This window comes from Galeopterus variegatus, unplaced genomic scaffold (genome assembly GCF_000696425.1).
Source record: "Galeopterus variegatus unplaced genomic scaffold, G_variegatus-3.0.2 Scaffold3077, whole genome shotgun sequence".
In the NCBI taxonomy this organism is placed as follows: domain Eukaryota; kingdom Metazoa; phylum Chordata; class Mammalia; order Dermoptera; family Cynocephalidae; genus Galeopterus; species Galeopterus variegatus.
Window position 1 is genome coordinate 145,354 of NW_007729188.1, and position 24,744 is coordinate 170,097.

Genomic DNA, 24,744 nt, shown 5'->3' on the forward strand with positions numbered 1-24,744 from the left:
GCAACGGGATTGCAACCCTCGGCGCTGCACCCGCACCTCGCTCAGCCAGTGAGCGGGAACCGGTCTGTATGTGGGATCCGAACCCTCGGGCGGGAGCACCGCCGCGCTTCCCAAGCGGCGCACTTATCCAGTGTGCCACCGGGCCGGCCCGAAACTTTGTTTTTTTAAGCCATGGAGATTTTGATGTTATCACAGAATAACCTATCCTGACTGATAGAGAAATCCATGAATGTTGTTACTCTTCTCCATTTATTACTTGGCATTAGCCAAACCTAACAGGTTAAAGGTATAGTCCTCCACAGGACTGTGCTCACTTCATACACTGCCCACACGTTCAGGTAATCCCAGGGCCACCCTCACTTCTGACCATCTGGCTGCAAATTTGGGGGTTCCCATCTGACTCCCTCAGGTTAAGTAATTTGCCAGAATGACTCAGAACTCATGCAAGTCCTATACTTATAATTACAGTTTTATAGCAAAAGGATACAAGTTAAGACCATCCAAAGGGAGAGATATGTAGGGCAATGTCTGGGAGTGTAGCAGATGCAAAGCTTCTGTTGTCCGGAATTGCTCTCCAAGCGTATCAGTATGTGATGATATGCACAGAGTATTGCTGATTAGGGAGGCTCACCAGAGCTTTGGTGTCTATGGTTTCTATTGACCAGGCATGATTGATTGAATAGTTGCCCCTGTGACCCAATTTCTAGCCAATCCCTTATCATCTAGCCTGGGGCTGCAACCTTCTAATCTTATGGTTGTTTTGTGAGTTACTTTCTTAGCCTAAGCTCTCAGGTGTGGTTAGAGGGGCCCACCATGAACAACAAAGGTACTCGCCTCACTGGGGAAATTCCAAGGGTTTAGAGGTTACCTCCTTGGAACAGCAACAAAAGTCAGCCAAATTCTTTATTACATAATAATATGAAAACTACACATATAATATGAGAACTGTATATAATATATGTTTCACATGCACATTTCACCCTCACAACATCCTTGTGGAGCAATCTTGTGCTGTTCTTTATAAATGAGGAAAATAACCTTAGAAAGGTTTAGTTTAACTAAAACCAGTAACTCATGTCTGACATGAAAATATCGGTCCATTGGCTTCATTATAGACCCTCAAGAGAATCATTAGTTGGGCTTTCACATGGTTATATTAATAATAATTATGAATTAAATGAATTAATAATTAAATGAATAAGTGCCCATTTAAAATTGCTCCCATAATATATGTAAAGGAGGTATTTTATAATTTTTTACATATATATAATTTTTTTTGGCAGTTGGCTGGTATGGGGATCAACATTTTGTAATTTTTTAATATGTTTTCCATGCGTGTATATATATGCACACACAAAATCTAGATGCTTCCTTTGACAGAAATTCTCCTTAATTGGTTGATATGAAATAAAGGATATTTACCTAAATTATATTTGTAACTGAAGATTTGGAAAACTTTGGCTGATTGAGGGTACTTCAGAAAGTTCATGGAAAAATTAAATTAAAAGTTAATACAAATCTTTCCATGAACTTTTTGAAGTACTCTCATATATGTTTGTGTTTTTTTAGTCATTAGGAACTGGTGTAAATACTATGGGGGCTGGTGGCTCTACAGCACCACCAGGTAGCATGTGATGACGAATGGCTTGAGCAAGAGAGAACCAAGCTTCTCATGCACTTTCCTTATAAAGCCATCAGAACCATGCCCATTACTCCATGAATGGATCAGTGCATTCACAAGGGTACAGTCCTCACAATCTAATCTCCTCTTAAAGACCCTATTTTTCAGTTACCATAATAGGATTTCCCACCTTCTTAACACTGTCACAGTGGAGATCAAGTTTCTAGTACATGGAACTTTGGGGGACTCATTCAGCCCATAGCATTTACCATATTCTCCACATCCTTCTTAGACTTCCACTCATTCCTCTACCTTATATAGTTTACCTTTGCCTTTGACACTTCATTGAAACTGCTTTAGCCAAGGTCAGGTGTGAAATCTCTATTGCTAAAAGCACTGGATTCTTTTCAGATCTTATCTTGCATGATCTCTTTGCATAATTTGAAATGATTGTCATCTCCTTGGAAAATCTTTCTTGCCTTAATTCTTCTGACCCCACACTCAGTTTTCTTCTCTATTTTCGTTTGTTTCATATCGTTCCCTTTTTCAGACTCTCCTTCCTCTATCCTTAGATGCTGTTGTTCTCGAGCAATGTGTCCCAGGCCTTCTGTTATTTTCTTTCTACGTGCATTTATCATATACATGTGAGGTAAACCTACACAACATCCATGCCTCTTCCTTCTTCACTCTTTATACCCATGGCCACCAACCTCTGGCACATAGTAGAGTTTCAATAAGTACTTAATGAGTGAATGAGTGACCTAGATAGGGGAGTAAGTGCTTCACGGTGAAAGTAGGAGCATGCTGGACCTTGAAGGAGGAGAGAATTTAGATGAGCAGGGAGGAGGAGGAAGAAGTTTTGCAATTTGTCCCATTTAGTGTTAGCTTCTTACACATAGTAGTGAGCTTTCTCTAGTGTTGTTTTCCGACCTTTGAAATTGTGTATTTTTCCATTTTGTAATAAGTATTGCCTGAATGAGACATATTCTTATGAACCTTTGGACATTCTCTCAAACAGAACTCCCTGTATAAGGTGTAGTATGGGTGTATAGTATAAGTGGTTTATAGAAAATTGGCTCATTGTTGTAGGCAGTTGCATGGTGTAGGCAAGGATTTTTAGACTGAAGGTCAGAAGACTCCATTCTAGTTCTTACTCTGCTGCTAATTACCTCTGTGACTTTAGGTGAATCCTTAAAACTCACTGTGCTTTTTTATATTAATCTTTCGGTCCTTTCTAACTCTGTAAGTCCCGTACCAATCTTTCTTTATGTGGGTTTCAAAATAATTTTTTTTCTTGACTTGGATAGTAGTTACATGAATGTTTATAATAATTCATTAAACTGTGTACTTATATTTTTTATGTTTTTCTCTGTGTTTATTTCACAATGAAAAAGATTTAAAAACCTGATGGAAGACTGTTTCCTACATCCTTACATTTACCAAAAGAAAATTCCAGATGGATCAAAGACTTGAATGCAGAAAGTAAAATTATAAATGTACTAGGAGAAAACAGATATATGTGTCAGGGGTCTCTAAGACCAACCCCAGGTTCAGCAGTTCTCTAGGAGGAGTCAGCGTATATTTGTACTCCTGGCTAAGATTTATAGCAAAATCACCAAAGGGAAAAGGCATATTGGTAAAGTCTGGAGGAAATCAGGTGCAAGCTTCTAAGAGTCCTCCCAGTGGAGTCACACAGGATATGCTTAGTTCCTGTAGCAATGTGTTGTGACAACACATGTAAAATGTATGAAATGTCTATCAGGGATGCTTATTAGAGACTCAGTGCCTAAGGTTTTTATTTGGGGCTGGTCATGTTGGTACCTTCTGCTTAAGGTGTACCAAAATTTCTCCCAGAAGGAAAGCTGGTGTTCAGCATAAACCATATTGTTTGTCCAAACAGTTTAGGCACCGTGAGCCACGCTTACCCGTTCTGGGTATGGTGGGAACCCTCCCGAAGTTGAAGTTTTCAGATGCCAGCAAAGGGCCAGCCTGGGCAAGTAGGCCTTTCTACAAGTAGCAGTCTCAGGTCTGCCATGTTAATTCTTTTCTGCACAATGCAATATTTTTAATAATCTTGCAGTGAAAAAGGCATTTCTAAGCATGATTAGAAACTCTCAGAAGCCATAAAGGGAAGGAATGGTAAATTTAAGTACATTTGAAAAACTTAAATATGGAAAAGGAAAAAAGTGTTATGGAGTCAGAAGACAGACTAGAAAAAGCTATTTGTAACATACACGAGAAAAGGGGGAGATTTTCCCCCCCAATATGTAAAAGCTGTTACAAATCAGCAAGTAAAAAGAATAATGTAATTTGCTGATGAAGATAGTTCAAGTGACTTCTAAATATCTGAAAAGATACTTTACCTCAAGAAAAAAATAGACAAAAAATGAAACAACAGTGTGATCCTTTTCATCTATCATATTTGGCTAAGACTGATGAATTACAGTCTCAGTAAGATTGATTACTCAGTGTAGGAGAGGGTATAGGGAAATTGATATCACATTTCCTGCTGGTGGCATAGGTTAACATAGCCTTTCTGAAGGGCATTTTTACAAAATCTGTTAAACTTGATGACACTTCCTACCCTTCGACTCAGTTCCATTTCTAGGGTTTTAGCTTACAGAAACCCATACAAGCTCACAGATGCATATGGATAAGGATGTTTTTTGGAGCGTTGTTTGTAGTAAGTAGTATAATGCTGGTAATAACACAAATAGTTAAATTATACTACTTCATAGACTAAGGGGTTATTTGAAATATATATCATAACACTATTATAACTTTCTAAAATCTGAAAAGTTCTGAGGCATATTCTAAGGGTTTCAGATAAAGGATTTGTGTTTTTTTTTTTTTGTCCTTTTTGTGACCGGTAAGGGGATCGCAACCCTTGGCTTGGTGTCGCCTGCACCGCACTCAGCCAGTGAGCGCATCGGCCATCTCTATATAGGATCTGAACCCATGGCGGGAGTGCATCTCAGCGCCACACTCTCCCGAGTGCGCCACAGGCTCGGCACTAAAGGATTTGTGTTAATTAAAAGAAAGAAAAGGCAAACTGTAAAATAGTATGTGTCATATTCCAGTTTTGGTGTTAAATAATGTTACTGTAGGAATAGGAAGAAATAATAGTACAGAACATATTCCCCACATTTAACAGTGATTAACTGAGGGTACGGTAATGTCTCTAATTTTCTCCTAAGTGAAATTAGCTTGATAAGAGTTTGCATAGATAAATAACATCAAAATTGCAGGGAGGATGGAACTTGCCTCTTACTCTGAGGTAATACTTGTCCTTCTCTGATGACCTGGAAAATCTTAGATCCAACAACTTTTTCAGTTGAGTCCTTAGGAAACGTAGACTTGAGTTTTAGATTCCTTTTGAATTTTCAGAACTTTTGGTTCCGTCCTTCTTGTTTTTGAATAGACCCTTTTGTGGTCCTTTGCCTAATTTTGTTTGTCACTTTCACAAGGCTGTGTTTCCAGAGCTTAGGGTAAAGGACAGTGTTCGTATTTCTTCTGTCTCTGAAAACGGGATTCAGGGACCATACTAGTGCTAAGTCTTTGCTCTTTATTTTGCTAACTTTGACAGGTTGAAAAATGTAGTCATTGGGTATATATGTACATATTGACATTTCTTCCTTTTTATGAAGTTTGAACATGTATCTTTTATTTAAGTATAAATGTGTCTCTAAAGATGACCTAACAGCATTGCACTGATCCTCCTTAGAGGATGTAGGCTTTAACTTCTTCAGGTGTGCTCAGCCTGCTTCAGAGGGCTGAAGTACATGTGGTGTTTGGTGCCTTTTCTTCCTATTCCCACATTTCTTCCATAAATAATTTTATTATGTCTAAGATGTATTTTCCTTTCTCATGAGGGAGAGTAGAAAGTGTTAGGTATGATAGTGGGGTTTCATAGGAAGCACCCAAATGATTGTATGAAAAATGAAAGGGACCAGACATTTCTCTCTTTTTTTTTTTAAGCTTTGGCACAGATTCTCTAGGTCAGCGTGTTATGAAAAATTTAGTTTTCTGCCGTTGTCCACAGAACAATTCTTCTACAGTTCTTGTAGCTCAAATTTGTAGGCAGTTTTCACTGCCTATGGTCTGTAAGACACTAGGCAGATAGGTGCTCCTTACCTGAAACTTCCACAAATACTGTGGGTTGAATTCACTGCTCCTGAGAACTCCTTTCACAGCAACATTCAGTATTTGTCAAATAGAAACATTGGTCTGGTAATCTCAGAGACAACCTGCTTGCCTTTCCTGCCTTCCTTTCTTGTTCTTTTCTTCCTTTATTATGAAATTTTAAAACAAAATTTGAGACTTGATTTGGATTTCACCAGTTTTTCCATTAATGGTCCTCCTTTTTCCCGAGGATTCTATCCAAGGCACTATTGAGTGGTCATGTATCCCAGGTTCCTCTGGTCTGGGACAGTTTCCTAGTCTTTTCTTGTTTTTCATGATCTTGAAAGTCTTGAGGAGTATTGGCCAGGTGTCCTACAGAATGTCTCCCAATTTGGGTTTTTCTGTTCTTTTTATACTCATGATTAGATTGGGGTAATGGGTTTTTGGAACGAATATCAAAGAGATGAAATGTCTTTCTTGTCATGTCATATCAGAGGTACATGATTACCCATGTGACATCACTGATGTTAACCTTCACTGGGTTTTCAGTTTTCTGAACTGTAAAGTTGACATTTTCCCTTTTCTGTATTCAGTTCTTTGGAAGCAGTCACTAAATATAGTCTACCTTCAAGGGTAGGAAGGAGGCAAGAATTAAGCTTCACCTCCTGTAGTGGTAAGTGTCCACATATACATATATATATTTTTTTTTTTTCCTTTTTGTCTTTTTTCATGTCCGGCAACGGATCACAACCCTCAGTGTCGCGCCCGTACCGGGACCGGCAAGGGGATCGCAACCCTCGGTGCTGCGCCCACACCTCGCTCAGCCAGTGAGCGGGAACCGGTCTGTCTGTATGTGGGATCCGAACCCTCGGCGGGAGCGCCACCGCGCTTCCAAGCAGCGCACTGTAGCAGTGCGCCACCGGGCCGGCCCCCACATATATTTTTAATTCTTCTATAAGAAAGATTTTTTCCTTTTCTGTTTTTTAAATCATTCAGTCATTTATTTATATCACTATGGGCTCATGTAAATTTATACTTTTATTTATAATCTAGTACTATGTTATTTATTTCATTTCTCCATTTGTTTCAGCTTTGGCCATTAGCTCTTTCAGGTTGGTTTCTGTATCCCTTGGATATGTGCTATGTCCCGTTTCCTTTCTGGCACTATAGGGTGTTTCAGGCTCATCTTGTTTTTTCCCTGTCCAAAGCCCTAGAATCACCCATTTTTCCAAGGAGCCTGATTCCTTTTACTGGAGGATGGTACTTAAAAATATGATCGGTTCTGGGTGGTGAGTGTGCTTGTTGCTTATTGCTATCAGGGTGTTGTTTCTTCTGGCCCTCTCAGGATCAATTGATCTGTCTGTCTGTCTATTTATCTATCTATTTATCTATTTATCTATCTATCTATCTTCTTCCTTCTTTTAGAAAATTATTATGGGAAATTTCAGGCAAACACAGAAGCAATTCTCAGTATCTTTTATGAATCTTGAATAATTATCAAATAGTAGCCAATCTTGGTTTCACTTATATGACCCCTCTGCATTGTCTCTCCCTTCATTGTTTAAAGTAAATCCCAGTAACTGTATTATTTCACCTGCAAATATTTCAATATTTATCTTTCTTTTTTTGGAGGGGGTGGGTGGCTGGTATGGGGATTTGAACCCTTGACCTTGTTATCACACCCTTCTCTAACTGGCCAGCCTTAGTTTTTATCTCTAAAAAATAAGGACTCCTTTAAATATATTTTTAAATCGAGGTATAGTAGATACAGTAGAAATTATGAAAGTGTGGAGCTTGATGGAATTTTATAAATGTATATATCTCTGTAACCATCACCCGGCTTGAGATATAGAACATTTCTAGCCCCCAGAAGACTCCCTAATTGCCATTGGTAATTTTTGTAAGAACCTTTAAAAAACAAACAACTACAATACCATTATAGCACCTAAAAAATTGGCAATTATTTCTTAAATATCTAGTCATTTATGTAGTTCACCTCTTTTTTTTTTGGCAGCTGCCTGTAGTTTCCCCTCTTATCCCCACCTTTCCCCTGCTGCTGCAATGTATTGGCTGAAGAAGCAGGGTTGTTTGCTCTATAGTTTATCAAAGTCTGGGTTTTGCTGAGAGCATCCTTATGGTATCTTTTTTTTTTTTTTTTAAAAAAGATGACCGGTAAGGGGATCTCAACCCTTGGCTTGGTGTTGTCAGCACCACGCTCAGCCAGTGAGCCAACTGGCCATCCCTATATAGGATCCGAACCCGTGGCCTTGGTATTATCAGCACCACACTCTCCCAAGTGAGCCACAGGCCAGCCCTCTTATGGTATCTTTTAACATGTTTCTCTCACAGTGGCTTTCTTGGGGGAAACTTTCTCTCATTTTCTGGTTAGGTAACCCCAACATAGTAATGGGCAGTGATTTTGTCTTTGGAGAAACTTCATCAGTAAGATGGTTTCACCAAAAATACATTGTCCCAGGCATCTGGTTAAAGTTCTTCTGTCTTGCTCTACTAGCTAGTTCTACAAGTTTTCTTCAAAATCTTATATTCTTTCCAGCATTCGAGTCCTTTAGAAAAACTGAATAACTTTGTATGTAGGAGAAAATTTTGTTATTCTTGGCTTTGTTTTCCTCCCTTCTAGAGGTTAAGTGACCAGGACAGGTGTAAGATAGTACAGTTAACTTTCTTAGTGTTATTTCATAGCTGTGTCAAAATCATCTCTGTACAGGGCTAGCTATGGTTAAACTTCTGACTGAAGGATCTGCAGTACAGAAAAAAGGATTAAGCTGTAAAAATAATTAGTCTCAGTTGTGTTTATTTGCTAAGTTCTCTTTTTTCTTCTTATATTATAGATCAGCTTGAACGGGTCTTTTTACGACTTGGCCATGCTGAGACAGATGAACAACTACAGAATATTATATCTAAGTTCCTTCCTCCTGTTTTGCTCAAACTGTCCAGCACCCAAGAAGGAGTACGCAAAAAGGTAAGCATAGGCTGGCTGGTCAGCTCAGTTGTTTGGAATGCGGTACTGATAACACCAAGGTCCAGGGTTCGATTCCTGTATTGGCCAGCTGCCCGCCCCCCCCTCGCCTTCCCCAAAGGTAAGCATGTTGGGGCAGTTAGGGAAATTAAATGGTGTATGAATGGATACATATTATGAAGTGAGTTTTCTGTTTCCATCGTTGAAATCTGGGTTCATGATCCTAATTATGGCCTTTCAAGATAGAGTCTAGAACTAACTTTCATGATTTGAAAGTAGCTTTTATATGCTCAGCACAGCTGCATTTAGTACCAACTGTACACTTGGCAGTGCCAGATAATAGAACTGAGATAATTATTCTGGAATATGTTGTAGGCTTGATCTAAAGTCCATGCCCCTGATTCCAGTATGAATGTCAGGTGGTAATGGGGCAAAAATATTATTTAATCATTGTCCAACAGTGAATATAATCTTAATTAAAAGTAAGTAAATTTTTTTAAAGAAAAATAATTGTTGTATAGCTACTGTTGTAGGATTCTGCAAAGTATTGTTATAAAAGGTTGCATAACTGTCCTGTCAATATTTTGCAGGCTGGCCGGTTAGCTTAGTTGGTTAGAGCACACCTTGTAACACCAAGGTGGTCAAGGGTTCAAATCCCCATACCAGCCTGCCATTAAAAAAAACTCAAAAAACAAAAAACACTCCAAATTTTCTTTTCTTTCTTTTATTTTTTTCTTAAAGATAATTTATTATATATATATGTGGGATATAGAGTTGACTTTGAATAGTTGTATATGATGTATGATGGTCAGATCACCAAATTTTCTTTTTTTTTTTTTTTTTCCTTTTTGTCTTTTTTACTGACCGGTAATGGGATCGCAACCCTTGGTGTCGCGCCCGTACCGGGGACTGGCAACGGGATCGCAACCCTCGGTGTTGCGCCCGCACCACGCTCAGCCAGTGAGCGGGAACAGGTCTCCACATGGGATCCGAACCCTCGGCGGGAGCACCGCCGTGCTCCCAAGCGGCGCACTCTCCAGTGCGCCACTGGGCTGGCCCACCAAATTTTCTTTTTTAACCTAACTGTTCTACATGGAACATTTTCCCCATTGATTTGTAAAATAGATTATTGTTATTCTTCCAGTGTATTTCTAATAGACCTTCTGGTCTTTGAGCTATTGTCATGTTTCATCTCTTAGACTGTTCTAATTGATTGGCAGTGACTTCCTGGAAGTCTGCCCTTAGAGGGATTCTGAGGCCAGATTTGGGTTCAGTGTGGAAAGAGTATCTGTAAGAATGTCTGTTATGTTTGCAGGAAGGAATGGACATTCTTGTCATATGCTTGACATGCTTGCTGCTAATCCTTCTTTGCTGAGATAGATGTGTGTTTGATCATGTCACTCTCCTATTTAAAACCTTTCTATGGCCTTCAGTTATCCACATGATAGCAAGTTCTAAAAAGCCCTTCATGAATTGATTTCTGTTTACTTAGCTTTATCAGTCTCATTATCATTTAGCAGATATTTACTGAATGCCTTCTATATGCCAGGTGTTGGGATATGTTGGTGAATGAAAAAACATGTAGTTGGGGAGACTGGTGTTAATCAGTCAAATAAGTACATAATTATAATTTGTGATACTTGCTAAGATGGAAAAGGAAAGGATTCTGTGAAATAGTATATCTGGGGACTTGATTTAGACTGAGTGTGGGGCGTAAGGGAGGCCTGTGTGGTGTGCAGGAAGTAGCCAGGTGAGAGATGGGGAGACCATCACAGGGAAACCCCTGTGCAGGGTTCTGAGCTTGGAAAGAGTATGATGCTCATAGGGAATTAAAGAAGGCCACAGTAATGCCCTCAGTGCATGAGAAGAAGAGTGATAGGAGGAATTAAAAATAAATTTATCATAAAAAAGCATGTAATTGTGTGCATGATAGTCTATCACCATCAATAATTATTTTCCATAGAGTCCTAGGAATCAGCCTACATTAGAATGTAAGAAGAGGGCTTTTCCTTTAGCCTGGTTCCTCCTGATACTTTTCTCCTGTCTAGCTGTATAACAGATCTGGATCAGGAAGGAAGTTTAGACGAAGTATGGATGGTAACTCAAGTTTCTAGGTTCTTGTATCATGTCTCACACTGACAAACACTTTAGCTAACTTGAGCTCAACTATCATTGTTTGAAAAGGTTAAAAAAAATGGGTTCTTTTGGACCCTAGGGAAGACTAATTAAAGAAAAGGGGGAGGGCCTGGAGTTCATCTCTTTTTTTTTTTTTTTGGTGGCTGGCTGGCACGGGTATCCGAACCCTCACACTTGGTTTTAACCCCGTGCTCTAACCTACTGAGCTAACTGGCCAGCCCTGGAGACATATCTTGTCTATGTCACTTGCTGGCTTAGTGTCCTTGGACAAGTTACTTCACTTCCCTGAAGCCTCTGCTTCCTCATCTGTAAAATGGGAATGATGACACCACCTTAGTGGTGGTTGTGAAAATCAATAAGGAATGCAAAGTGCTACTACGTACAAGCACACAGCACATAGAAACTATTTGATAAATGTTACCCATTTCATTACTATTTTTATCTTTCATTTAGCAAACATTGATTATAGATTTGCTTTTATTTTTAAACATGATTCACCTGTTTCATTATTGCTTTAGATTCCTTGAAACTCTTGTGTCACTGTAGAACATCCTTCAGCTGTCTTTAGGGCTAGAGCAGACATTTCAGAAATGATGGAGAACAGTGTAGACCTGGCCCTCCAGAACAGTTATCTTAAACTCTTGAGCTTTTCTTAGGTGAGGCTTTGTAAAAAAACAAAAAAACTTTAATTCTTAATGCTCAAATTCTTACTTCTCCTCTCTTAGATAATCTCTCCGTTGTAGTAAGATTGAAGCCATTTGATATAATAAGCCTCCGTACCTTCCTTTCTACCCATAGGAACTGTTGACTTAATTCCTATTTCTGTTCTCTTTTCCCACTTAAAGAAGCAGCAGCTTGTTATTTCCTTCTTAAATTTCTTAGTAGTATCAGATAATCTTCAGAGTAAAGTAAAAATGCCTCAGCATTTTTCCAGAATCCTTTTATAATCTGGACCCTGCTTTTTATGAACTCTTACCACTCTGGGCTTCAGTCAGATGCAGTGTGCATGTTCTCTTGGATTCCTATACCTTCTTATAACTGATTCTCTGCTCGTAATTCGTATGGTGTTCAGGACTCAGTGCTCCCGTCATTTTCTCCCTGAAGTCCTCCTTGATCTGGCAGATGCTTTCTCTTCTGGAAACCCATAGTATCTTGTACATTTCTCTTCTTGTAGTATTCATGGTGTTTTGCAATCATTTGTTCTCAGGTTTTCTGGGGGACTGTGCTTTAGTTAGGCCCAACTTGGATCTCAACTTTGGTTAACTAAAGGATTAACTAAAAATAAATTTACTAGTAAAACCCTGGTGCATGGATTCTTGGGGGATAGCATTTTTGAACAAGACTCTGATATTTTGTATTCTCCTTTTCTTGGATATCAATTTATGTCCTTTAGAAGAACAAAGTAGGTACTCTTTACTAATATAAGTAATATCTGAGAATTGAATTTGTTTTAAAGATGTGATCGATAACTTCAGTTCCTATCTCTCTGCATTTTAGGTAATGGAACTGCTGGTCCATCTGAATAAACGTATAAAAAGCCGCCCCAAGATACAACTCCCAGTAGAGACACTGTTGGTTCAGTATCAGGACCCTGCTGCAGTTTCCTTTGTCACAGTGAGTGTTATCTTGGAATATTTTCTGACTTCTAGTAAGTTTTTTTCCATAACATTTATCAGATGTCATCAATGTGTTGACAAACTTAGAATTTCACCTTAGACTACTTCTAAATGAAACATGAGATGTTTTTCTTTAAATGACACACCGTTTTTCCACTGAGTACTGATCCAGAGGAAATACTACTTTAAAGGAAATGGTAGGAACAGGATAATGAATGGCCATTTACACTGGGCAAAGGAATGTTGGTGAAATGACTTGTCAGGTATGTTGGTATATAAAAGAATTGATTTGATTTTTAGTAAGAGATTATATGAGACAAGTCTGAATAGAGAGAAGAGAAGGGTTATATAGCACAGGCATAAATAAAGGGAGATAATAGGGAAAAAAAAGGAGTAAAATATCAAGAGGAGAATATGAAGGCTTGAATAAGAAAAACTACTGGGGCTGGCTGGTTAGGTCATTTTGTTAGAGCGTAGCGCTGATAACACCAGGGCTTAAGGTTCAGGTCTCCGTGTCAGCTGGCCAGCTACCAAAACGAAAAACAACAAAACAAAACAAAAAAGAATTAAAAACTGCTGTGTTTCTGATGTGTATATTCAGAAAGTTTTCCTTTTTAAAAGTGGAGTAAAATTGAGGCTGGTAAGACATATTAAATTGTTGTCTTCATGAAAATTACATGTAAAAAATGGTAATGCTGTGGGATCATAGGTGATGTTCTTTTCCTAGTTCTTGTAGTTCTTAGCATTGAGGCAAAATCTGCTGAATCTTGTCTAACATCTGGAGTCACAAACCTTTTGGAGTCACTTCCTTGTCCAGACATTTTGTCTGTTCCTATTCTGGATATACAGCTTCATTATAAGTGTTATTTTCTTTAAGCAAATGGAAACACTGTGTGCCAGTAAAAATGCCAAGTAGAATGTATTTAAAGGAATAATCTTATGAAGTTTGTTCACTTTAGTGGAGAATCCTTCAGAAAAACAAATCTTTATCTTACGTGTAAATCCAGATATGCATTTATGGGTTTTCTTAAAATGTGGCATTCATATGGATTTCTGTGATGCCAGCACACCCACAGCATTGAGCTTTCCTTGGTTCATCTTCCAGTGGTGAGTTATTGGAGTGAGGAACCACAGAGTGCTGCAGTATAAAAAGGGTGTTTTAGTGATTGACTAGTTGGGAAGTGGCAGCCTAGGATTTCTTAACACATGATCTCCTAGCATGTAAAGATTAATGCAACAAACTGGGAGATCTGATGTTAACGTGTAGTATGTAGGTTTAGATAGGTTATGTGATTGTTTCTTCTAGTGATAAGTAATTGTGTATATGAATCCTTTAGATGAGGTCATGTTTGCTCACATGAAGTCCACTTTAAAGCAAGTATCTTGAATAAGTTGGACTGGAATTCTTCTTCTGAGGTATTAGTAGTTGGTCAAGCTGTAATGAACACATCGAAAGAGGGCGATTCATGTTTGTGATTTCTTTGTTATAACCATAACTCCCCAAGTTGTCAGCCATATGTTTTTGTTGAAATCAGAGTATTTCCTTCACACTCACTTGCTTTTTTCTCATTGCATTAGAATTTTACTATAATTTATGTTAAGATGGGCTATCCTCGCCTACCAGTGGAAAAACAATGTGAACTTGCCCCTACGCTTCTTACTGCCATGGAAGGGAAGCCTCAGCCACAGCAGGATAGGTATGGTTTCCTCAGTTATCTTATTTCCCACCTGCAAGAGTCAACAACTGGCTTTCAAATATAGGTTCACACATTTGGACAAATGAGAAAGCTTGAGCTCTTTTAGCTGACAAATAATTGAATTTTCTGTGGTACCTCAAAGTTACTGTTCTTTTTTAAAAAAATCATTTATTTATTTTTTTTGACACATAATAATTGTACATATTTATGGGATACAATGTGATATTTGGATACATGTATACAAATCAGGGTAATTTACATACCCATCACTTCCAGTAATTGTCATTTCTCTGTGTTGGGAACATTCAGAATCCTCTTTTACAGCTATTTGAAGTTATACAAAAAATTATTGTTCACTGTAGTCACCCTGCAGTGCTACAAAACACTAGAACTTACTCCTAATCTTATCTGGCTGTATTTTGTATCTGTTAACCAACCTCTCTCTTTTCCCCTCTCTTCCAGCCTCTAGTAAAAACTGTTCTACTCTCTACTTCTACGATATCATTAAAGTTACTGTTTTAATTATACTATCATAAAACTGCTTGATGTAAACATTGAAAAGTGTGCAGAATTTACACCATTTTTCTAAATCGAAATACTTTTTTTGTCAATTATTTTGAAACAGTTAATTTTGTGTGATTGTAAAAATTAGAGTTAAAAATCCTTTTCATCACAACATTTCTATCTTGGAGGAAATAAAGTTTCAAAGCAATTTTCTTTTTTTTTTTTTTTGTCTTTTTTGTGACCGGTAAGGGGATCGCAACCTTTGGCTTGGTGTCGCCCACATCGCGCTCAGCCAGTGAGCGCACCGGCCATCTTTATATAGGATCCGAACCTGCGGTGGGAGCGCAGGTGCGCTCCCAAGCGCTGCTCTCTCCCGAGTGCGCCACGGGGCCGGCCCTCAAAGCAATTTTCTTAAGGAACAGAGCACTTATTTGTATTAATAAGAGGACTGGATGGTTGGAGAGGTTTAGGTAACATCATTTGTTTCTAGGCTTAGCTAAAAGTTCTGTATTTAGCCCTGTTGTAGTGGGAATCATTAGGAAGAGTACAGAAGTTGTGGAGGAAAGATGGAGTTGGATAATGTTTTCAGTTCACTTTTTAGAGCCTGTTCATTTTTAAAAGAAAGACTGTAATACACGTTTATAAGTAAGCTTAATAAACATCACAAGCACTGTTTAAGATTGTTTGCATGTTTTAAGAATATCAGAAAGTGTTAGTGAGAGAAGGAATTACTGAAACCATGTACTTAAATTCATGCACTGGAAATTTTAATATTGTATTTAAAATATTGGTATGATTTTTAATTTTTTAGATTTAGAATAACTTCATTAATTGTGGAAAAGAAAAATTTTATTGTAAAGACATATTGTAAGTCGAACTTTAACCTGATTTAATATAAAATCTCTTGTAACTTCAGATATTAACATTGAGCCCATATTATGTACATTTTTTCCAGATGTTTTTAGTGATGAGCCAGATTGGCTAAATGCCAATTATCACCCAGTGTACTGAGCTTTAAATGAGAAAGAAATCTAGATTAGGACTTTATAAATCAGTAGTGTTGAAAATGAATGGTTCTTGTTACAACTGTGAGTTTTTGTTTTGTCTGTTAGTTGCATATATAAACACGTTATTTTTTAAGTAGTTGCAATAAATGTAATTGTTTTTTCAGCTTAATGCATCTTTTAATACCAACCCTTTTTCACATGAAATACCCTGTTGAATCATCAAAATCAGCTTCTCCTTTTAATCTTGCTGAGAAACCAAAGACTGTGCAGCTGCTTTTGGACTTCATGCTTGATGTCCTTCTGATGCCTTATGGGTGAGTTAAAAAGTAAAAACAAAAAAAAGCAACCTCATTCTTGACTACTTTTACTGTGTAAAGTTAAGTACATTTTAAATGGTTCAACTCTTTCACTTGTAAATGGATGCATCTCAGATTTTTTGCTGTAGCTCCAACTTCTGAACTACAGCTCTATTGTTCATTGGCCTTATAGATGGCGAGTTGCTATTGTGAATTCAGACTCAACCTGTCCAAGCTGAAATCAGTCTTTCTCTGTAAAAATAGTTTCTTTTTAAATTACTATCAATGCTTTGATGGTTCTCTTAGTCATCTAGGCATACATTTATAAATTGTCTCCAGCTTTTCTCCTTGTTGCTGCACTATCAGTTTCTTCCCCTTGATATGTTCTGAAGCCATTCCTGCTGCTGATTTCTAGTTTTGGCTCTTTTCATCTCTGGTCACAACTTCTTTCTCATCAGCTACTCTTCTTCAGACCTCTCAACACTGGCATAGAGTTTCCTGATTTTTAAAACTCTGATCTTACCAGGTCACTCCTTTAAGTCCTTGTGTTCTCATCTTCCAGTCATTACATACACTTATGCATTTCATGCACTCTTATGTGTCCTTGCCTTTTTACTTTTCAAGAGAAGGCAGTTCTCCCTGTTTAGAATGCTTCCTATCAAAAAAGAAAAGAATGCAGAAAGAAAGAAAACAACAACAAAAAACGGCAACAAAAACTGCTTTGAAAAAGCATCCCAAACTGGTTAGGATGTTAACTCTGTGTCTCTGACATAAATTTCTTGCCATAGCAAATATGATTGCACTGTTTTCCATGTCCTCATTAACACTAAACCCCAACCAATATGGCCACTTTGTGTTTTTACTGCATTGTTGACATTTCCATCCACCCACTAGATTGTGAGCTCTTTGTAGTCAAAATTTGTTTTATGTATCTTTGGTCACTGGTATAGTGCCCAGGTTGTGATCTGCTTCAGCATACTTATTTTGCTGTGTTCCTGGAGAAGTTTTTCTGAAATGCTGCTTTCATCATGTTTCTTCCCTGATCACAAATATATACATACACAATAAGCTTGGTGTGTGGGGCTCCATATCATCTTTCCCAAAACCCAGAAATAAGAGAGTTCATGCTGTATGTTTTCTTTCGTCAATTCGCTCTCCTCCTGCCTTGGTTTTCTGGTTCTTCAAACACTTCATGTTCACTCCTACTACCTCTGTCATATTTCTTATTTCTCTGTGGTTTCTTTGTATCCGGTAACATGGCAAATGCTGTTACATGTGTTGTGTTGTCTCAACTTGCTGTAGGTGGCAGAGACTCAATCTTAGACCTTCTTATATTCCTCTGTTTCGTGCTTAGGATGATGTTTTGCATAGTGGTAGATACTTAATGCATTCATCAGTATTGCTGTGTAACCTTTTTTTGTATTTGTTAAATCAGGAAGCAGCCAGAATTGACAGATGATGATGGCTTTGGTAAATAAACCTTGAAATCTAAATTTAACTTAGGAACATAATGGTAGTATGTAGTACTCAAGCCAGTGATTTCTCACATTTTTCTTATCACATTTTCTTATGAGGACTTGCCTCTTTTATATAAAATATTAAAGTGGTTCCCCCTCACAGATTTTTAAAGAAATAGATGAATTTAGGAATTGAACGAATATGACATATAAGTAATATAGAATAATTTGCTATGCTATCAGGTTCTAAGTGTTTTCTTTAACTTTTATTTATGGGTATTTTATTTTAATATCCAGTATGATAATGGAATTTGTTGTCATCAACATAGAATTTTAGAGTTTGAAGAGACTTGAATCAATATTTATATCAAAAATTTCATTTTGTAGGAGAGGAATGCCAGTTTAATTAGATCAAAATGAATTTATCAGAGATCTTAATCTACTCTGTAGAAGCTAAAGAAGAAATAGGATCATAAATTAATAACAGGGAGGTGCAAAGGTCCTTGAACATATAATGAGAAAAGCTAATTCTTATCTTTTATGACTTTTTCTCTTTGGGCCCTTTTGATTTTTTTCACTTTTGGTGTGTTATGTACCTGTGTGGTAGATGGTTTGGAGGTTTCAGTGACTTTTCTAATATAGGGATATAAAGAGTTCAAAGGGAATTGAAAGTGAATTACTACTTAGTAGATATGAGAGTGGTTGTAAGAATACCCTCTGCTTTGGGTATAGAACAATACCCCCTTTACAACCCCGGTAAATAAAACTTCTTCTGTATTTGTCAACTAAAAACTTGAAAGGAGGTGTGCCCATAGTGGCTCGAAGAGCAATAGTTTATAGATTGAGAATGAACAAAATATTTATGTTCATTATTGGTAACTTGTAGTTAATTTGTAACCAGGTTGAGCGATTGACTCTGGTTAATTTGCTGAAGATGAAATACTAAATTAATTTTTCATTTACTCAATTAAATTAAATTTAATTAATTAATTAATTTATTGACGGTTGGCTGGTACAGAGATCCAAACCCTTGGCCTTGGGTTGTCAGCACCACTCTCTAACTGAGTGAGCTAACTGGCCAGCCCTGTGCCTTTTTTAGATATGTTTAAAATTTTCCTTAATGGTGAAATTTTAGTTTTAATTGTTTATTCTTCTAGAAAAATATGGTAGGAGGATGGTATATGATTAATGTGTGTAAATGCATGAGTTTTTATAGAGGGTTTAAGTTTTATTTCCTTTCCAGATATGTGTTAAATGAAACCCAGAGTCGCCAAAATTCATCTTCAGCACAGGGTTCTTCTTCAAACAGTGGGGGTGGTTCTGGAATCCCACAGCCTCCCCCAGGAATGAGCTTTTATGCAGCTAAACGAGTTATTGGTGACAACCCATGGACACCTGAACAGTTGGAACAGGTATCACACCTTGCTTGCTCATAATGATACTTGACCCTGTGTACTTGCCCCTATGAAGTCCGTGAAAGCATGTGTAATATAATTCTAGCATATTCTGACTCTCTAATGAAATATGTTTGAAAGGAGCAATTGATGTAATGTGTTTCCTTCATCATGTCAGTTATTTGTTAAGGCCCTAGGGAAAGGGAGGAGTGGGAAATACTTTTTAGTTTTTCTAATATTGCTTATGTATTTCAAGTATAAAGCATAACCCACTTATAAATTTGAGTATATTTAACTTCTGTCATTTTTTAGTTTTTTAATTATAGGTTTAATAATCATCTAGCTCCTTTGGTAACAGTTAAAATACAGTTATATTATTCAACTCTTTAGGGCTGTGCCTTTTGTGTAAAGTGAAGAACCCCTATACTCGTACTTCACAAAGTGACAATGTGGGGAAAAGCATGACTCCCTTTTATATTTCTTCCTGGGAATTAAAAATTGGCATTAAGATTTTTATTCTGGATTTAAACAGGACACAGATGTTCTCTGAGCAGCTTTTAAAAATGACTGGTGCTCTACAGAGAAGGTGCCTCACTGTGTCTGTGTCATCAGGCACCTCAGGGAAGAACAGATGAGATCAGTATGTAATTATTTTGGAATTCAAGCAACATGGGTTAGTCTTCTAATCCTTCCTTTATCTCTCCATGGCAGTCTAAATGATTTGATCCTTTTCTTTTTGGGAATGTAAGTGACCATTGATCAAAACAGTGTTCCCAGGAGAGGGAAAAAGCAGCAAGTGGGGCATTCTTATCACTCACAGGTTTATAGAATGTTTATTCAGTGAGGGTTATAATTGACTAGATTTACTTCATGTTTTTTAGATCTTTTTTTTTCTCTTTAAACCGTGATGTTATAAAGGTAAATAGTAACAGAAGCTACTCTTTATTGAGTGTAATTTAAGTCACAGGCACTATACTGAGTTCTTTGAATACATTATCTCATTTAATCCTCACAGTAACCCAATGTGGTATATAAATTGTTAGTTCCGTTTTCTAAAAGGCACTGAGGTTTCAAGATTCACCAAGGTCTTACTTCTAGAACCAGGTTTTGAACCTAGGTCTGTCCGAGGGCTAAGGCTGCAAGTGCTGGAAAATAATTTTTCATGTTTCTTGTCATTTTATGTTGGTCATTATTTGCTAAATTATAAGGACCTTGTATATGTTTTGTCAGTTTCATAATCTAGATGCCAGCTCTTTTCCTCTAATTTTAAAATATCTCCTTTGTTTTATGTATTTTCTTCCAAATAAAATAGCTTTTATTTTTTCTGATTATTAAGTTAATGATAATGTAAAGATTCAAGTGGTTAGAATAGTATGAAGAGAAAATAATGATTACCTGGAATCCTGCCATCCTAGTTTGTCATTCATCTATGGCTTGACATAGATGTGTGTGTGTGTGTGTGTGTGTGTGTGTGTGTGTACAAATACAGTTTTATACAATACATTTTTCATGTCATATGATATATCACTTTTATTTTTTTTGTTTAATAGTATTTCAAGTTTTAAAAAAAGTCATCCTTTTTAATGTTTGTATAAAATTTAATTATATGTAATATTTTTTAACCAGTCTCCTGTTGATGGATGTCTGTATTATTTTCAGTTTTCTTTACACGTTTTTTCTTTATATCTTTGTGAACTTGACTTCCATAACTGTCCTTTTTGTGATTTACATAAATGTTTGAGTCTTTTCTGTTGTAGCTCTTGTTTCAAGCAAGTTGTTGAGCAGGACAGGGAAGGCAGACCTTTTTATGATCTGTTTTACCTTTTTTTAATTACATCCTTTCTCATTTAATAATTGTAAGCCTTATCAATTCTCATTCATAAATGTAAGAACTATTACGTAACAGATATTTAAGGTGAGCATAAAGTTTAACTTTTCAGGTGTGTTTATCCTAAATTGAGTTATTTGTAGTGAAATTCATAGATCCTTCTCACTGCATGAAGTTCTAAACAAAATCTCTCTTTAGTCTGTTTTTTACTTCAGCCAGTCAATTAGATTGAATACAGTTAGATTAGAATTTTACTTGCTTTAAGTAGGGTACATTTGAAATAATAAACTTTGTTTTTAATATCTAAGAATAGAGAGGATAAGAATTAGTATGTTAAGAGTAGAGTGAAACTTTGTGGAATCTGAGTTGTTTAGATCTTTTTGGACTGTTATAAAAATCCATGGAACATTTTATTCCTAATATACTACCAGCCTCTCATCAGGAGGCCCCAAATTTGGGCTTCAGGCTTTATCACTCAAGAGAGCTGTTTAACCTTCTTAGGTAGGCTGTGTTTTATAATAGTTTTAGACTCAGAGAGACTTGGGTTTGAATCCTGCCTTTATTACTTACTATGTGTATTAATCTCTTAAGCCTTGCCTCAGTTTCCTCATCTGAAATATCGGTATAGTAATGCCTGTCTTTTAGAATGTGAGGGTTAAATGGAATCATGAATATTTATGGTTTAGTATAGTCCCTGGCACATTGTAATACTAAGTAGGAGCTGCTGCTATTGTTACTATTAATCCTTGGTTTATGACCACACTGATATGTAAAGCAAGACAGTTAGTGGGTGTTCTTTGTTTTCCTGACCACTCTTTCTCCTTCCCTTCATTTATCTGCAGTGCAAATTGGGCATAGTGAAATTCATAGAAGCTGAACAGGTGCCTGAACTTGAAGCTGTTCTCCACCTGGTGATTGCTTCTAGTGACACACGCCACAGTGTGGCAACTGCAGCAGACCTGGAATTGAAAAGCAAGCAAAGGTGACTACTTCCCTGTGAAGATTTCAAAATTGAAAGGGCTAGATTTCTGAAAGATTACTCAGCACATATTTGTCCTTTTAGGATTTTATGTAATGAGACATTCAGCTTATGAGATGATGAAATATACCTAGTTTGTAATAAGTAATGTTTGCTAAAGACCAGAATCTGTGTGAGACAAAGAAGATAAACTATTTGGAGATGCAATTTAAAGTTGGAATAGGTTAGGAATATCATTGCAAAAAATGAGACTTTTGGCCAGGTGAATAAACATAAAGAATTGATGTTAAGGAAGATGTCAGATCCAAGAATTTATTCATTTTTGATTCTCCCTCTACCTCAAACCATTTGAGATTATTTTTAGTAAAGAATATGGATGTATTATGATTAATACAGTGAAAATCAGATTCATGAAAAGAATCTCTGAATGTATCCTAATTCACACAGGAAGAGATAAAAATAGTAAATAGACTCATAGAAAACATTCTTTATAAGAAACTTAAAAAATAAAATCAATGAAATATAAAATTTTCACAACAAACATGTAATGATGAGATACCAATTTGTTACCTGATGGTAAATAGAATTTTGTGTAGCAGTTGATAAATCCACTTACGTTTCTGTAGAAGCTGCTATTCTTATACCCTATTGATTGGCATTACAAAATGAGTTAATTTTAGAAAGCAGTTTATAAGTAATGAATCATAAACTACTTTTACTTTTTTATCCAAATCTTCTGAGAGTTTTATCCTAAGGAAATCCTTCAAAAGAAGAAAAAGACTATCTTTAGAAAAATGTTATGGATTTGTTCATTATAGCATTTCCCATAATTGTTAAAAAAAAAAAGAGTTGGAAAAAATTTTGGTTCCCACAGTGGCGATATAGTTGAGTGAGTTACTGTATATAATTTTATAGAATATTATATATCTGCCAAAATAATTATAAGAATAATATATCAACATGTAAATTGCTCACAAGTAATGGCAGGTGAATAAAGCAGAATACAAAATATGCGCACTGATTGTAAATTTAAAAAATGACGTGTGAAGACTAAAGAATAGCATGAAAAAAATGAAGATATTCGGTTAAAAAAGTTGACTCATGGAGTAGTTCTTTTTTGAATTTGTTTTAATGCTTATAATTACGTAATAACATTCTAGAAGACAGTAGAATATGGATAAGGTCATAAAGTTTTGTAATATTGTAGTTTATCCTGTCCAACAAGACCAGTACAAGTAGGTTTAACAGATTAAAAAAATTTACTTCATTTTGTTTTAATTTGCTTGTTGAAATATATGTGGGTGTGTGTGTGTGTGGTGGTGGTTGGGAGCAGCTTACCACCAGAGAGCATGTGAGGTGGCATAGAGGAGGAGGGTGTTGATCATGAAGTTAATTCCAGTCATTCCTCTTGCTGGTTATATGAATTTGGGAAGCTGGCTACACCTCACTGGGCCTTAGACTCTGTAAAATAAAAAAGTTGGATTAGATTGTACTTAAGATTCCTCCCAAGTCTAAATTCCTTCGTGCTGCTGGTAACTGAATCTTGTTGGTATCCATTTCAAGGGATTTACTTTTGAAGTATCAAGAAAATCTTTCTTTAAAACTTGTTGTGTTTGAACTGGCCCCATTTTTTACATCATACAGTGAATTTGATTGTTGGAAATATTTGTGATGCTTAAGTGTTTAGTTTTGGTTTCATCTATGAAAACAAATGTATGCATTTTTTCCTAACATTTTTAAGAGATAAAAAGCAAGTTGAGAACCAAATATAGATATTATTCTTTTTTGTCAAAGAAAAATTCCAAAGTATCTCTTCAAGTGATGTATCTATCTATTGATCTATTTCTTTATCTGCTTGCCTGCCATACCCAACCACCTATTTTACATGTGTAAGAAAGACATCTAGAAAAAGACACCAAAGTTAGTTGTTATTGTATTGAAAAGGAATAGGGATATACTGCAGATTATAAGGAATTTTATTTTCTATATTATTCATTTCTAAATTTTCACAACAAACATGTAATCAGAAAACTAAAAGTAGAAATATGGGAAGAAGAAAAATAGAAAGAACTCAGGAAATTGTCCTTCTTAGTTAACAACTAGTCTGTTTCACTAAAGTGTTCCGTGTTTTGTCAAAATCTCTGAGCCTGAAGTATTATAGAAGGGAAACAATGATAGAACTTGAGAATTAGTAGCAATCAGCTAAGGGAAGATGTAGGCAACTAATACTTAAAATAGAGTTATAGAATGGCTTTGAGAATAGTGGGATTGTAGATATACAAAGAAAGGCAGATTAATAAACTATGGAAGAAGAGATGGATCAGAAAAGCAGTCAAAGCAGCAGGATGACTGTGTTTGCACACATACAGCATGGCTTGAAAGCAAAACCAATGTCAAAAGGCATTGGAAGAGAAGAGAAGATAGTATGGTAAAACCTCACCAGTCAAGTGAAATGAAGGATTACATTATTGCTAGTTTCATAAAATTGGGCGGGGTCTGCTGCAGAGGGTGGGAGTCAATCACCAATCACCTTACATCCTAATTCACCTTATTGTGGGGCCCAAATAGGAATGTCTTAGTGACTAATGGCAATGTGACTGCTCTGTAGAATCAGGTACTAAAACTGCAAGTGTGTGCTGGTAGATAAGGAAAAGGGGATACTGGGAATACAGTGACACAATATTTGAGAAATTTGATGGGTTGTAAGCTTCCTAAGGTGTGGCTTTCATGGATAAAAACTTTTTTGTCACTTTTCCTTATCACCTTTGAATTTCCAAGTGGTTAAACAGAACAAACATACCCTGGCCCAGGGTTCTTTTAACAAGTGTAATGTAGCTTTGCTTTATTGGAGTTGCCCCATGACATTGGCCCTGAGAGCACACCTGTATAGGAACAGAGTCCAGATTTCTTGTGTGGCAACAGTCTGTTGAATCAAGGTGGAATGAACGATTTGGTTTTTTTTTTTTTGTTGTTTGTTTGTTTATTTAAAACTAACTTTGATAGAAGTTAGTCCCTTTTTTTTTTTCTTTTGCGATGTCAATGGCCCATTTAATTTGTATGTTTCTGCATTTGCCTTTGGTAATAAATATGGGGACTATGATCTTCTGAAA

General features: G+C 36.6%; 1 protein-coding gene across 1 annotated transcript in view; it reads left to right on the forward strand.

The window, feature by feature from the left end:
• The window catches only part of KIAA0368 (KIAA0368 ortholog), a 106,812-nt gene that overhangs the window by 18,305 nt on the left and 63,763 nt on the right, over positions 1–24,744 (forward strand). The window contains exons 2-7 of the mRNA XM_008583905.1: positions 8,593–8,723; positions 12,354–12,470; positions 14,051–14,169; positions 15,845–15,994; positions 18,677–18,845; positions 21,498–21,637. Coding sequence (XP_008582127.1) covers positions 8,593–8,723; positions 12,354–12,470; positions 14,051–14,169; positions 15,845–15,994; positions 18,677–18,845; positions 21,498–21,637 — 826 coding nt within the window. The remainder of the gene's footprint in view (positions 1–8,592; positions 8,724–12,353; positions 12,471–14,050; positions 14,170–15,844; positions 15,995–18,676; positions 18,846–21,497; positions 21,638–24,744) is intronic.